Genomic DNA, 14394 nt, shown 5'->3' on the forward strand with positions numbered 1-14394 from the left:
GTGTGGGGGTCCTGCACTGGCTGCGGGGGGGGGGGGGGGCAGCAGTGGCTGAGGGGGTTTGTTTCTGGCTCAGGGTTCCAGACCTCGGGAGGTCCAGTATAGACTAGGGAGTGCCCGTACTGGTGTTCCTGTACTGGTGGGTGCGGGGGAACACAGTCTGATGCTGGCTGGGAGGGGTCTGGCACTGCCTGGTCCACTCCAGCCCCTGCTGGTGCGGGGTGCCCAGTGCCGGCCCGGGGCTCCGGTGCCATTCCGGGGATGACGCGACCGGGAGCTCCGGTACCGGCCGGGGGTGCTGCCGGCCCGGGGGTGATGCCAGTGGGGCTCCGGTGCTGCAGTGCCGCGGGTGCCAGCGGCGCTGCGGCAGCCGGGGCGGGGAGGGTGGAAGGGGCCGATACCGGGGGCGGCGAGCCCGGGCGGGGCGGGGCGGGGCGGGGCGGGGCGGGCCCGGGGCGGCGCTGCCGGTGCCGCTGCCGGCGCTGCCGGTGCCGGTGCCGGTCCGGTCCGGCGGGCCCGGGGCCGCGTGCGGGCGGGGCGGGGGCGGCGCTGCTGGCCCGGCCCGGGGCGGGGGGGCCGGACGGGACGGTGACGGTCCCCGGCGCGGCGGGCCCGGCGCGGCCGCTGGCGGAGCATGAGGGAGCCATGAGCCCGCTGCGGGGGTGGCTGCTGGCCGCGCTGCTCTCGCTCGCCCCGCGGGCAGGTAGGTCCGGACCCGCTCCCGCTCCGGCATCGCCCCGCTCCCGGCCCCGCTCCCGGCCCCGCATCGCCCCGCTCCGCTCCCGGCCCCGCCGCCGCCGCTGCGGCTTTTTCGCTGCATCGACACATTTTTCCGCAGCGCCGCCCCGCAGAGCCCCGGGAGGGGCCGGGCCCGCGATCCCCCCGCACCTGCCCGGCCCCGGCCCCGCAGAGCCCCGGCCCCGCACCGGCTCCTCAGCCCCGCGTCCCCCCCCGGCCCCGGCCCCGCGCCTGCTCCGGCCCCGCGCCCTCCACCGCGCTGTCCCCGCAGCGGCCCCCGCCGTGTTCCCTCTCCGGAGGTGGCCGCATAGCAGACGCCGTGTCCCCTTCAGGATGTGTCCCCATCTCGGCTCCCCCGTCCCCTGCATGTCCCCATAGATGTCCTCATAGCAGCCCTCCACGTTCCCTTGGGATGTTTCCCCATAGCGGCCACCCCCCGTGTCCCCTGGCTGTCACCTCCAAAGGTGTCCCTGCACCAGTCCTGCTGTCCCCTCGTTGTCCCTTCTAGGGGGGGTGTCCCCATACCAGTCTTCCATCTCCCATTCGGTGGTGTCCCCATCCCAGCCCTCCCTGTCCCCTGGGTGTCCTCTCTGAGATGTGTCCCCATTCCAGTCTCTCCTTTTCCCTGGATGTCCCCTCCAGGATATGCTGACCCCCCCCAACCTTTCCTTCAGGTGTGATGGTATTTCTGAGCCCCCATCTCCCTTGCATGACCCCCCCGGGATGCATCACTTTATCAGCCACCCATGTCCCCTGTGTGTCCCTTCCAGGACATGCCACTGTATCTGAGACCTCCTGAGCTTCCCCACCCAGATGTATTCCCCTGCTGGTCACCCCCATCCCCTGGGCACCCCTCCCAGCCCGTGCTTGCTGGGTGTCCCCTCCTGGGCACACCAGAACACCTGGATGTTCCCCAGCTGTCCACCCTGGGACAATCCCTGTACCCCCCCTCCATGTTCCCATCCAGGACATGGGTGTCCCCTTCTGGATGCAGTGCCACACTTGGGTCACCCCCTGAGCGTGTTCACCAACTCTGTCCCCTCGTGTTCCCATCTCCCTGTCCCTCCTCGTCCCCAGTCCTCCACGTCCCCATGTCCCCAAGGACCCTGTGCCTCCATCCCTTCTCCTCCGCAGCCCCCTGAGCCCCCAGCCCTCCCAGGGTGGCCGCGACCCTGTCCCCTCCCCGCAGGTCCTGCCGCGCAGGCCAGCGCGCTGCCGCGGAGGCTCCCGCGGGCCGCATGGCAGGAAGGGCGGGTGGTCTCCCAAATCACCCACCCCAGCCGGCTGGTGGGGCAGAGCTCGGGAGGAGAAGTCCCAAAGCATCAGTTGGACACCAGGGTCAGGAATGAGCCCGGAGGAGGAGGCGGAGGACCCGTAAGTGAATGACAGTTCCCAGCCGCTCCCTTTCCGGGGTCCCTGGCAGGTGGAAGGTCCAGGTCCCCAGACAGCCGCCGTCACTGGCCCAGCCGCGCCCAGCGTGTGCGTGGGTACCGGCATCCCGAACTGGAGCCCTCGTCCCCCCAGGGACCATCCCGCTGCCATCCTGCCAGGAGGGACACTGAATTGTGCTGCGAAATCCCATTAAATCTGGGAACCAGTGGCACGCGGGCGTTGGGAGGGATGAAACGGGAGCGGGCAGGTGGCGGGCAGGGCTCCCACAGGAACAGACTCGTGGGAGCGGCCCCCGTGTCCCCCCCAGTGCTGCTCCCCAGACCAACCCGGGCTCGGGCACTGGGCAGTGACCTTCACCCCATGGCCGGCTGTCCCAGCGTTTCGGGGAGCAGCACACGCGCCCCATCCGGCGCGGGGGAGTTGAGGTGTTGGCAGCCGCGGAGGCCGGCGCCCATCGATCCCCGTCCGCGCCGGATAAAGGCGAGATGAGGAGCTGCTCTCGCCGCAGAGGTGATTTACACCCGGCGTCGAGTGAAACCGCCGGACGCCGGGAAGCGCCGGCAGCCGCCGCGCTGGCGGGAGGCCAGGGAGGTGTTAAGCCGGGGTGTCGCGGGGGGAGGGAGCGGCGGAGATCCTGGGGAATTCGGGGCTAGGTCCCCGCGGCAGAGCCCTCTCCGGCCTTGCTGCCAGACCCCAGGGCTGCGGTCGGGGCCTGGGACATCCCCTCCCCGTGGTGACAGACGGCTCCTCAATCCCTGTGTCCTCATCCCGAGCTGCGCTGGGTTCCCAGCGAGGGGACAGGGCACACCAGGACGGGTTTGGATTTTCTGCCGTTTCGCCGTGTGAAGCACCAGAGGGGCCCGCAGCCGCTGCCGGGCTCTCACCCGTGCGCCGAGTTTGCCGGGGCTGAGGCCGCGCCGCAGCGCTCGGCTCCCGCTGCCGCTGCCGGCGGCAGGAATTAGGTCAGGAGCGGCGGCGCCGCAGGGCGGGAGAAGCGGCGGCTCGGCTGCCGCGGCCGGGCTGGGCCCAGCGCCGGGGGGACCCTCCGGCACCCCCAGCCGGGACGCAGGTGCCATCCCAGTGCTCCAGGGGGTGATGGGTTTAAGGAAAAAAAAACCGGTTTTCTTTTAGGCTGAATTTTTCGGCGAAAAAAAGAAAAAAGTGCATCTTCACAGACTGCTTATTTGCGTTGGGGTTTTATTATTATTTTAGCTATGAATTTTAGGCTGGGGGGCTGACGGCTCTGGCTGTCCTGCAGGGGCTGCACCTGGCACAGGTGAGCTTCATGGTGCGTGCCTTCGGCTCAGCCTTCACCCTCGATCTCCGGCTGAACCAGTGAGTGACCCGGGGGTCCGGGCAGGAGACCCAGCATGGACCTGCTGGTGCCCCCCGAGAGGAGGGGAGGGGCTGGGGGTGCTCGGGGATGGGGCAGTTGTGCGGAGCCATCCCAGCTGCAGCAGTGGGGGCTGAGCCGGGGGGAGGAGCAGAGGGGAGAGGGGCCCATGGGACGCCAGCGCCCTCCCAAACTGGGGGTTCCCATGCTGAGGCAATTCCGTGTATATGGATGGTGGGTGGTGTTCCACACTGGGGTGGTGTCCTGCACATGGATGGCTGCTGTGGTCTCCCTCTTCCTCCTCTTCCTCCTCTTCTTCCCCACCCCACGGCCTCTCATCCCCCACCTGCTCCCTGCAGCCACCTCCTCGCCTCCCACTACGTGGAGCGGCACGTCGGCGCGGGCAGCAACGGCAGCCACAGCACGGTAAGATGTGTGCCATGCTGTGCCATGCTGTGCCAAACCATGCTGTGCTGTGCCATGCCAAACCATGCTGTGCTGTGCCGTGCCAAACCACGCTGTGCCAAATCACGCTGTGCTGTGCCAAACTATGCTGTGCTGTGCTAAGCCATGCTGTGCCAAACCATGCTATGCCATGCCATGCCATGCCATGCCATGCCATGCCATGCTGTGCCATACTGTGCCAGTGCAGGGGTTGTGGTGGCCGGTTCATAAATCCCACAAAAGCCCACGAATGGTCCCAAGCAGCTCATCCCCACCCCCATGCCCCTCGGTGCCCATTGCCCCTGGGGTGCCCAGCCCCTGCATGGGGGTGCTGCCATGGTGATGGGGGATGCTCCTCCAGCGGGGGATCCCTGGGTACTGTGGGCACCAGGCACACCCTGAGGGTGCCCGGCAGTGAACCCCAGAGCCCCCGGCCTGGGTGCGGCCCCTGGGGGTGAGGGGCAGGGCGGGACTCGGGGCTCAGCGCCCGTCCCCGCTCCGCAGGGCGCGGGGGAGCACTGCTACTACCAGGGCCGGATCCGGGGGCAGCCCCGCTCCTTCGCCGCTCTCTCCAGCTGCCAGGGCCTGCGGTGAGTACCCCCACTGCCAGGGGGGCTGGGGGGCCGCACCCCTCTGCACCCCGACACGCCCACCTCTGTTTGCAGCGGCGTCTTCTCGGACGGCCGAGCCACGTACCTGATCGAGCCCCAGGCGGGCGCCGAGCACGGGCAGGTGAGCGGTGGCACTGCCGTGTGCCTGCCTGAGTGTCCCCAAGGCAGCTTTACGGGTCTGACTGTGGCTTGGGGACAGCCATGGGGACACGGGGACGTGGCAGTCCTCCCCTTCACGCACGGCCGTGACACACCTCTCCCCGTGGCAGGGCCTTCGGCCACACATCGTCCAGCGCGTCCCCAGCTGCCCCCGACTGGGTGAGCCTTCGCACGGAGCTGTTCCTGGGGATCGGTGGCCTCAGTGGCCCCATGTCTTTGTGTCCCACCATCTCTGTCCCCTCCCTCCAGGCTGCCTCTTCCCTGCGCTGAGCCAGCGTGTCCCGGGTGGGACACCAAAGCTGCGGCGGCGGCGGCAGGTTAGTGGGGTCAGCGGGGTACACAGGGCAGGGGACGGAGGACATGGGGCAGGGGACAAGTGTGCTTGACCCTGGCTGATTTCTGCCAGTCGCCTGCGGGTGCAGCCAGGCTGCTCCGTGGGTGCTGGGGTGGTGTTTGCAGGGTGCTGCTCCTGCCTGCGCTCAGGGGTGCCCAGGGGACCCAATGGAATACTGGTGGGGCTGCATCCCAAGACCACCCAGTGGCTCTCCCCTCTCCCTGGACCCCAAACATCCCTGGCGGGGTCAGGAGCCCCATCCGGGTGCCGGTGCCAGCTCAGCCGCGGGTTCCCTCTGCAGGTCCGCCGAGCCCAGCACACGGTGCACAGCGAGACCAAGTACATCGAGCTGGCCGTGGTGAACGACCATCAGCTGGTGAGCGGGAGGTTCCAGGGGCTGGAGGGGGCGGTGAGGGGTCGGGCTGCCCCCCCCCAATCCCGCCTGGCCCTGGTGTGCTCCCAGTTCCTGCAGCTCCGCAAGTCCGTGGTTCTCACCAGCAACTTCGCCAAGTCCGTGGTCAATCTGGCTGACATGGTGAGGGGGGTCCCTGGAAGGAATTTATCCCCGAGGGGATTGTCCCTGGGAAGGTTAATCCCTGGCACCTGATGGGTTTGTCCCTTGGGGGCTTCATTCCCAAGGGGTTTATCCCCAGTGGGCTTATCCCTGGAGAGAGGGTTTATCCCCAGTCCTGGTGGGGTTTGTCCCTGGGGGGTTGTCCTTGAGGAGACTGTTCCCAGCAGCTGGTGGATTTGTTCCCAGGGAGTTTGTCCCTAGTTCCTGGTGTTATCTCGGGGGCTTGGTCCTCAGCACCTGCTGGGCTGGTCCCTTGAGAGTTTGTCCCCAAGGAGTTGGCCCCACTCGTGTTTTTCTTCTTTGGCACCTGGTGGGTTTGTCCCACTGGTGTTTTGTTCCCGGGAATTGTCCCTGGTGACAGATGTGTGTGCCCAGCTCTTCAAGTTGTCCACAGCAGTTTATCCCCGGTAGCTGGTGGGTTTGCCCTTGGGAGGGGTCGCGTCCCCAGCACCGTCCTTTTGTCCCCACAGATCTACAAGGAGCAGCTAAACACCCGCATCGTGCTGGTGGCCATGGAGACGTGGGCGGCGGAGGACCGGATCCGGATGGGGCAAGACTCCCTGGAGACCCTGAACGAGTTTGTGAAGTACCGGCGCGAGGGGCTGGCAGAGCACAGTGACACCGTCCACCTCTTCTCGTGAGCGCTGTGGCCACGCGTCCCCCCCCCCGGGGCCGGGGACCGCGTCCCCCGTCCCCACCATCCTCTTCCTCGCAGGGGTCGGACGTTTCAGAGCAGCCGCAGCGGCACCGCCTTTGTCGGGGGTATCTGCTCCCCTGCCCGCGCCGGCGGCGTCAACGAGGTGGGTGCGGCGAGACCCTCGCGAGGGCGGGCTGGGGACAGGGACGGGGGTCCCTGCGGTGACACCGCGTCCCCCCCGCGCAGTACGGCAACGTGGCGGCCATGGCGGTGACACTGGCGCAGACCCTGGGGCAGAACGTGGGCATGATGTGGAACAAGCACCGCACGGCCGCAGGTACCCGCCTCCCGCGGGGCCGTGGGGACGGTGGGGACGCTCCGCGGTGCCACCAGGCCGGCGGCGAGACAGTGAGCACCCCCAGCCCTGTCCTCTCCTCTCCTCTCCTCTCCTCCCAGGGGACTGCCGGTGTCCGGACTCGTGGCTGGGCTGTATCATGGAGGACACAGGGTGGGTGCCCGCTCGGGGTGGCACTGCCACATCCCCTGCACACTTCGTGTCACCGCTGCCGGCGGGGGCATCGCCGAAGTCCTGCCCGGGTTCGGGTGCCTGGCAGTGCCCCCGGGCAGGGCAGTGACCCCCATCCCGCAGGTACTACCTCCCTCGGAAGTTCTCCCGCTGCAGCATCGATGAGTACAACCAGTTCCTGCAGGACGGCGGCGGCAGCTGCCTCTTCAACAAACCCCTGAAGGTAACGGCCCCCCCGACCCCTCTGGGGGCCACAGTGGCGAGCGATGCTCTGGGGGTGGCTTCTGGGGTCCCTCGGGACTCGTGGCGTCCCCAACCCCTGCCACGGTCAAGGTGCTGGTGCTGAACGCCCAGAGCAGGAAGAGCCTCGTGCTTGGCAGCAGTTTGGGAGTGCAGCCATTCCTCAGGGATGTGATGCCCTTTTCGGGGGACCCATGGCAGCAGCTGGCTCAGGGGTCCCCAGCAGCTCTCATGTGTGTGTGTGATGTCCCCCCCCTCGGTCCCGGCAGCTCCTGGACCCTCCAGAGTGTGGCAATGGCTTCGTGGAGGCAGGCGAGGAGTGCGACTGTGGCTCGCTGGCGGTGAGCGGGGTCGGGGGGCTGCTTCCCCCGCTCTGGGGGCTGCCGGGGCTGCCAGGGGGCTGATGGCCGTGATTCCCGCTGCTGTCCTGGCAGGAGTGTGCGAGGAGCGGGGGAAACTGCTGCAAGAAGTGCACCCTGACCCACGACGCCATGTGCAGCGACGGGCTCTGCTGCAAGGGCTGCAAGGTGCGGGGCTGGGAGCATCCAGGGGGCTCAGGGGGCCCGGGTCCAGATGTGGATCCAGTGGGATCCTATCCCGTTACTGATGAGCTGGGTTTGTGCCCCGGGCAGTACGAGCCACGTGGTGTGTCCTGCCGGGAGGCTGTGAACGAGTGTGACATCCCCGAGACCTGCACCGGCGACTCCAGCCAGGTGAGTGGGGCCGGGGGGACATGGTGGGACATGTTGTGGGGCCTTGTGGCATCACCCAACCTCTTCTCCATGTCCCCACAGTGTCCCCCCAACCTCCACAAGCTGGATGGATACTTCTGTGAGAACGAGCAGGTGAGTTGAGCCCAGCCTGGTGGGACACAGCCCTGGGGCTGGGCAGATCCCCACGGGCTCCAGCATCAGGGCTTGTGCGTGTTGGAAGCGCAGTTGGGACTGTCCAAGGCCCCGCTGGACGGGGCTTGGAGCAACCTGGTCTGGTGGGAGGTGTCCCTGCCCATAGCAGGGGATGGAACTGGATGGGCTTTGAGGTCCCTTCCAACCCAAACCAGTCTGTGCCTCTGTGACTTTTTGTCAGCAATTGCAGCCACAGCTGAGCCACACACACACATGGCTGTGGGCTTTGGGGTGAGCAGGGGGCCCTGAGCCCCCACTGCTGTCCCATGGCTGTGCACACGTGTGGCTCCTGCTCCCTGCACCACATGAGCCGGGGCAGTGTCCTGGGACCAGGCGTGAGGGGGACGTGTGGGGGGCTCATTGTCCCTGCAGCACCTCCCTGCAGCGCACCTGTGTGAGCCCTTCTCCAGCCTCATCACCCCTCTCCAGCCCCCTGAGCCTCCTCCAGGAGCCTGACTCCTCTCCAGCCCCCTGACCCCTCTCCCATCCCTGCAGGGACGCTGCTACGGCGGGCGCTGCAAAACCCGGGACCGTCAGTGCAACGCGCTGTGGGGCCGCAGTGAGTGTTGGCCTGGGGTGGGGGAACGCAGGGGGTGACGAGCAGGTGACACTCACTCCCTGCCAGGCTCGGCCGAGCGCTTCTGCTACGAGAAGCTGAACGTGGAGGGGACGGAGCGGGGGAACTGCGGGCGCGAGGGCCTGGGCTGGCTGCAGTGCAACAAGCAGTGAGTGACCCTTGTCCCCGCGGCCCGTCCCGGTGCCACCTGCCATGCCAGTGACACCACCGCTGCCTTGCAGGGACGTCCTCTGCGGCTTCCTCCTCTGCGCCAACATCTCGGGGTCGCCGCGGCTGGGGGAGCTCAGCGGGGAGATCGCCACCACCACCTTCTACCACCAGAACCGCTACGTGGACTGCAGGTAACGGTGCCACCGTGGGGACCGGGATGGCTCCAGGTCCCAGGGGTCCCGATGTCACCCGCTGTGGCTGTCCTGGCACAGGGGCGGCCACGTGCAGCTGGTGGATGGCTCGGACCTGAGCTACGTGGAGGACGGGACGCCCTGCGGGCCCGGAATGCTCTGTCTCGACCGCAAATGCCTTCCAGCCACCGCCTTTAACTTCAGCTCCTGCCCCGGCAGCTGGGACGGGAAGATCTGCTTTGATCACGGGGTGAGGGGCGCGGCGGGGACAGGGGGACACCCGGGGAGTGTCACGGTCGCGGGGGGTGACGCCGTCCTCTCACAGGTTTGCAGCAACGAGGGGAAGTGCATCTGCCGGGCGGAGTGGACGGGGAAGGACTGCAGCGTCTACGACCCCATCCCTGAGCCGAAGCCGACGGGGGAGACGGAGCGATACAAGGGTCCGTGTGCCCGTGGGGACACGGGCTCCCTGCTGTCCCCAGGCCTCACAGGCTGGGCTGTCCCGCTTTGTCCCCAGCCACACCGGGGCTCCAGAGTGTCCTCCCACCCTGGTGCCACAGCTCAGCTGGGCATGGCTGGGTTTGCCCCTTTCCCAGGTCCCCACAGCTCTGGGTCATCCCTGGAGCTGTGTCCCCATGTCCCCGCATCCCATCCCCACTGAGGTGTGTCCCTGTGGCTGGGTTTGCCTCCCTCCCAGGTCCCCACAGCACTGGGACTGCTGTGTCCTGGTGTCCCCCTGTCCCCTCCCCACTGACATGTTCCCTGTGGCTGGGTTTGTCCCCTTCCCGAGTCCCTGTGGCACTGGGGCATCCCTGGGGCTATGTCCCCGTGTCCCCTTCCCACTGACGTGTGACCCTGTCCCCTCCTCCCTGTCCCCTCTGTCACAGGTCCCAGTGGCACCAATATCATTATCGGCTCCATCGCGGGGGCCGTGCTGGTGGCTGCCATCGTCCTAGGGGGGACAGGCTGGGGATTTAAGTAAGCAGCCACCGCATGGCTCGTCCCCTCTGCTGCTGTCACCGGCCACGTCCCCCCCGTGCACCGACACCGCGCCAGGGCCAGGCCGTGCCCTGCTGGGGCACCGCCAGTCCCCCCAGCTGGGCATCCCCTGTGGTGCGGCCTCTGGTCCCCTTGGCCCTGCCTGGTCCCCTGGCCCTGCCTGGTCCCTTGTCCCAGCCCCTGCCTGCCCCCTGGCCCTGCCTGCCCTGCCTGCATGTGCCATTGGGGTGTCACTGTCACCCGGACCCCGTGGCCGTGTCTGTCCCCAAGCATGGGGTGCTGGGGCGGGGGCTGTGTCGGTGGCCCCCCGTGTGTGCTCCTACCTGGCACTGGGACACTGCTGCTGCCTGTGGGACCAGGGACACTGGGGTGGGGGGACGCACCAGGGGGGACAGCGGGGACACGGGGGTGGCACTAATGCTCCTCTCCTCTCCCCCTGCCACCCCCCCAAGGAACATCCGCCGAGGAAGGTACGACCCGGCGCAGCAGGGAGTGTAACCGTGTCCCCCCCATCGTCTCGTCACCGTCCCTGTCACCGTCACCGTCCGGCAGCCTGACGGCGTGGGAGCCCCCGGGCCCGTCTGTCCGTGTGCTGTGTGTCCGGCCGTGCTGTCTCCATCTCTGTGCCCCCACGGCTGAACGGGAGCAGCGGCTGGGGGGGCCTGGCAGCAGCCCCCCCCCCGGTGCTGGCTCATTTCAGCTCAGTGTCCCCCCATGTGTCACCCCCCTGTCACAGCCCCCCACTAAACGCACCCCACTTCTGTGTTGCAGGTCCGGGGGGGCCTGAGCGGGGCCGCTCTGCCCCACCCCCCCAGCGCCTCATTAACAGCAATTAAATGGGGCGGCGCTGCCGAGGGTCCGGCCGAGGAGGAGAGCGGGGGGGCCACCCGGGACCGCCCCCCGGCCCCCCCCGCACCGCCACGAATGTACGGGGACCCCCGGCCCCCCCGGGCTGGCGGCGCTCGGCACTGGATGAATGAATGTACCCGGGGGGCCAGCGGGGAGCCCCTGCCCCACATCCCCCTCTGCCCTGCAGCAGCCTCTTCCAGCCGGGGGCCTGGGACCCCAAAAGGCAGGCCTGTGTACCCCAGGACGAGGCCAGTACACCCCAGTACCAGCCCAGTAATACCCAGTACGAGGCCAGCACCCTTTCCCAGTTCAGGGCCTGGAATCACGTCCCCCGCAGCCCCAGTGCCTGGGCTGGGTCCCTCGGGGGCCGAGTCCTGCACCCCCAGATGTGCCTCCCCACCTCCCCAAACTCCGTGTGGGGTTTGTCCCCTCAAATTCTCCCCCGATGTCATGGCTGCACCCCCCCAAGCCATGGGACGCCAAAGTCCCCAGTGATGGGACAGGCACCCACGGGTGACAGCTCTCCCTCAAGACTTCCCCACTTCCCCAGCTCAGGCAGGTGAACCCCAAACTGGTGACACTGGGGTTCGGGGTGACAGAAGGACCCCCCAGGGAACAAGGGTACAGGGTGAGCCCTGGGCTGGGGACACACGGGGCTGCTCGCTGGGTGGCACTTGTCACCCCAGTCCCAGGGCAGGCTTGTGGCACCCGTTCCCCACAGACTGGGTGTCCCCCACCCCCGCGGCAGGCTGGGGGGAGGCATCACCCCCTCCCTGTGGCACGTGCCACATGTCACCCTGCATGGGGTGGCTCTGTGGGGCCACCCAAACCACAGCACCACGGAGCACCGGGGGCCACACTGGTCCCTTTAACCACTGGTGACACTCAGCATGGAGGGGGGACATCCCTGGTGACACTTGGTGACACAACCCCGTGTGTGTGTGCATGTGGGGACACCCCTGGGGACACTCAGCAGGGGACAATGGGGAACGATACCCATTGCCCACAGCAGAGTGGGGGTGTCCCCTCTGTGTCCCTTCCCTGCCCAGTGTCCCTGCCTGCCACCAGGCGCCTTTGCCACGGAGACAGAGGGTGACCAAGGGTGTCCCCAAGCCCAGCCATGGCCAAAGTGTGTGGTGGCCCCCAGCCTGGTGTGACAGCCCCACTGAGCACCCACGGGTGCCGTGGCTGTGGTGGCACCACAGGGGACAGGGTGGGAGGTGACAGCAGGATGGGGGTGGCTGGACATCCCCTGGCTGGGCTTCGGTGGTGGCTCCTTGTGTGACGGATCAGCAATGGGCTGGGAGACATGGGGACCTGGGACCACCGTGGGCATCACGGGTCTGGATCAACCCCCCATCTCTGTCACTGTCACCGCAGTGTCCCCACAACTGTCACAGCCACAGTGCCGGGGTGCTCCCCGCGGCGAGGGGACACCCCTGGTTCAGAGCAAGAAGCCACCGTTGTCACTGGGTTTGGGGACATTATTATATATATATATATATCTATATATATATAAATACCGGGATTTTTCTTAATGATTTTAACGCTGTCAGGGTGGGAGAGCCCGCGGCGGGGGGGGGGGCACCCGGTGCTTCCAGAGCCAAGCGAGCAAAGCCCCCCCAGCCCCCGCTGCGCCCACGGCCCCGTCCCGTCCCGGGGACGAGCACAGCGGGGCGGCGTCCCCGTGCCCCCCTCGCCGCTCCGCCGCCACCCCGCACCGCCTGCTCCGCTACCGCCGGGCCGGGCGGGACCCCCGCGCCCGCCCCGCGCCCGCCTGGCCTCGAGCTCCCGCTTTGCACGTGCTGGGAGCCGCCGCCGGAGCCGCCGGGGCCGCCGCTCCGGGCTCGGCCCTGGCTCCGGCCTCGGCCGCCTCCTGCAATGTCGCAGATTTATTTACAATAAAGATTTGAAAAACGATGGGGCTCCGCTTCTCACCCGCGTGGGGAGGGAGGGGACGGGGCCAGGGAGGCGGGAGGGTCCCCAGATTCCATCCGTGAGGATGCTCCGGCCCTTGGATCCCTCCAGCTCATCCCACTGATGTGTTCCCCATGTCCCGCATCCCACCCCAGCCTGTCCATCACGATTTCCACGTCTGAGTCAGGAGACACACCCAGTATGACTCCCAGTATGGAGATGATGGCACACGGTGTCACCAAGCTCCGTCCCTCTCACCTGGTGCCTGGCTGGGGACCCTGTCCCACTGTGGGGGACACGGGGCTGCTCCCCCTCCCGTCACGGCGGTGCTCAGTCCCTGTGCGAGGACACTGCTCCATCCCTGCTCCAGCCCAGGGACACCCTCAGAGGAGTGAGCACCGCGCAGGGTCCTGGCAGCAACCCCTGGCAGAAGGGGACTGGGGGACAGGTCCCCAAGTCCCGGGGGGACCCATGGAACCAGCCCGGGTGATGCTCAGCTGGGGCTGGATCTCAAAGCTCCGCGCTGTCCCACTGACCAGCACGGCCGGACTCGCTGGGACACCCGGACTCCGTGGGACACTCGGACACCCCGGGACAGCCAAAATCCCTGGGACACCGGACTCCGTGGGACACTCGGACCCCCGGGACAGCCGCACTCCCCGGGCCGATCGCTCGGCAGGCTCCCTGGCACGGCCGCTCCTCCTCGCACACCGACCAGGAGAGGGCTCTCCCAGCACAGCCCAGACGCGCCTGGGCTGGACGCGCAGGAGCTGCTCCGACGTCCCCGGGATGCTCCAGGGCCACGCGTGTGCCCTCGGTTCCGGCCCCGCGCGGACCCCGGGACAGGCGGGGATGCAGCACATCCCCTCTGCCCGGGGTCCTGTGCTAGTCAGGGATCATCACACGAGCGTCACTCCCCTGGGGGACCCCTTCTCCACCCGCGGGGAACAAGGGGCGGGATTCAGGACAATTGCTGCTGTGACCACCTCCCCCCGAGCCCCCAGACGTGGGGCTGGTGCCCATCTCCCTGCCAAGCCCTGCAGGGACTCGCTCTGGTGTCCCCCGTGCGCGGCAGGAGAACACACCGGCTCCAGCTCCCTGCGGAGGTGATGCTGAGCTCCAGCCTGGGGTGCTGGGGGTGCCCTGAGCACCTCGGGGTGCTGCTCCCTGGGGAGGACACCCAGCCCCGGCTGGGAGCCTCTCTCTGCCTCCAGCCCACCTTATTAAAGCCATCACTGTCAGCCTCTTGCTCTGCCCCCCGTGGCAGGACGGGGCGAGGGGTGAGGAAGAGGCTGGAGGTGCCTCTGGCCGAGGCAGTGACCGCGGGGTGAGAGAGGGGTCCTGCACCAGGACCCCCTCAGTGCCCCCTCACCACAGTGCCCTCCTGACAGGGCAAGGCTGGCAGCAAACAGGGCTGTTTCCCCCCTGATGTGGCTGCAGGGGCATCTCTGCACCCCGTGAGGGGTTTGATGCTGTTTTGCTCCATCCACAGTGGAGCTGTTCCACAGCACGGAGCTATTTTGGGCTGGTGTCGAGATACGAGCGCGATGAGTGAGTCAGAAATATTCCAGATGCACTGGCTGCTTCTGAATCTTGAGTTATTCAAAATCTTCAGGGTCAGGAGGGCAAAAACCATGATTTCAAGTGTGCCCAGCTGAGCCTGCTGCCCTGCAAGGTCACACAACACCCACAGCTCTTGATCAGGGCAGGGTTCCTGTGCCAGGGGCTGGGGCACAAGGACACCACGATGTCTTGGATGTGTCTGGAAGAAGGGAGATGCTCCTTGGCCAACTGCCCAGGACCACAAAAGCTGCAGGAGGC

At 67.6% G+C, this 14394-nt stretch overlaps 1 protein-coding gene across 2 annotated transcripts; it reads left to right on the forward strand.

The window, feature by feature from the left end:
• Positions 1-622: 622 nt before the first annotated feature.
• On the forward strand, positions 623-12540 carry ADAM11 (ADAM metallopeptidase domain 11). Of its 2 annotated transcripts, XM_068996582.1 has the most exons (26): positions 623-700; positions 1925-2109; positions 3386-3462; positions 3820-3886; positions 4409-4494; positions 4570-4636; positions 4785-4833; positions 4924-4991; positions 5310-5384; positions 5472-5543; positions 6053-6219; positions 6298-6382; positions 6466-6556; positions 6676-6727; positions 6869-6968; positions 7255-7326; positions 7420-7512; positions 7618-7698; positions 7780-7830; positions 8386-8449; positions 8516-8615; positions 8689-8808; positions 8890-9058; positions 9134-9248; positions 9696-9786; positions 10260-10391. In XM_068996582.1, exons 1-26 carry the CDS (start codon positions 643-645, stop codon positions 10303-10305), a joined length of 2301 nt encoding a protein of 766 aa, XP_068852683.1. In that variant the 5' UTR covers positions 623-642; the 3' UTR covers positions 10306-10391. The 2 variants fall into 2 exon arrangements, with proteins under 2 accessions (XP_068852683.1, XP_068852682.1); XM_068996581.1 differs by lacking the exon at positions 9696-9786 and having other exon boundaries at positions 10260-12540.
• The last annotated feature ends 1854 nt before the right edge of the window (positions 12541-14394 follow it).

This window comes from Aphelocoma coerulescens, chromosome 27, assembly GCF_041296385.1.
Source record: "Aphelocoma coerulescens isolate FSJ_1873_10779 chromosome 27, UR_Acoe_1.0, whole genome shotgun sequence".
NCBI lineage: Eukaryota > Metazoa > Chordata > Aves > Passeriformes > Corvidae > Aphelocoma > Aphelocoma coerulescens.

Bases quoted from the DNA above. Each gene is read 5' to 3' on its own strand.
- ADAM11 (XM_068996581.1), top strand. From the start codon at position 643: ATGAGCCCGCTGCGGGGGTGGCTGCTGGCCGCGCTGCTCTCGCTCGCC. The intron at 4,495-4,569 runs GTGAGTACCCCC...CTCTGTTTGCAG, and splicing joins TCCAGCTGCCAGGGCCTGCG to CGGCGTCTTCTCGGACGGCC. The intron at 4,834-4,923 runs GTGAGCCTTCGC...CCCTCCCTCCAG, and splicing joins CCCCAGCTGCCCCCGACTGG to GCTGCCTCTTCCCTGCGCTG.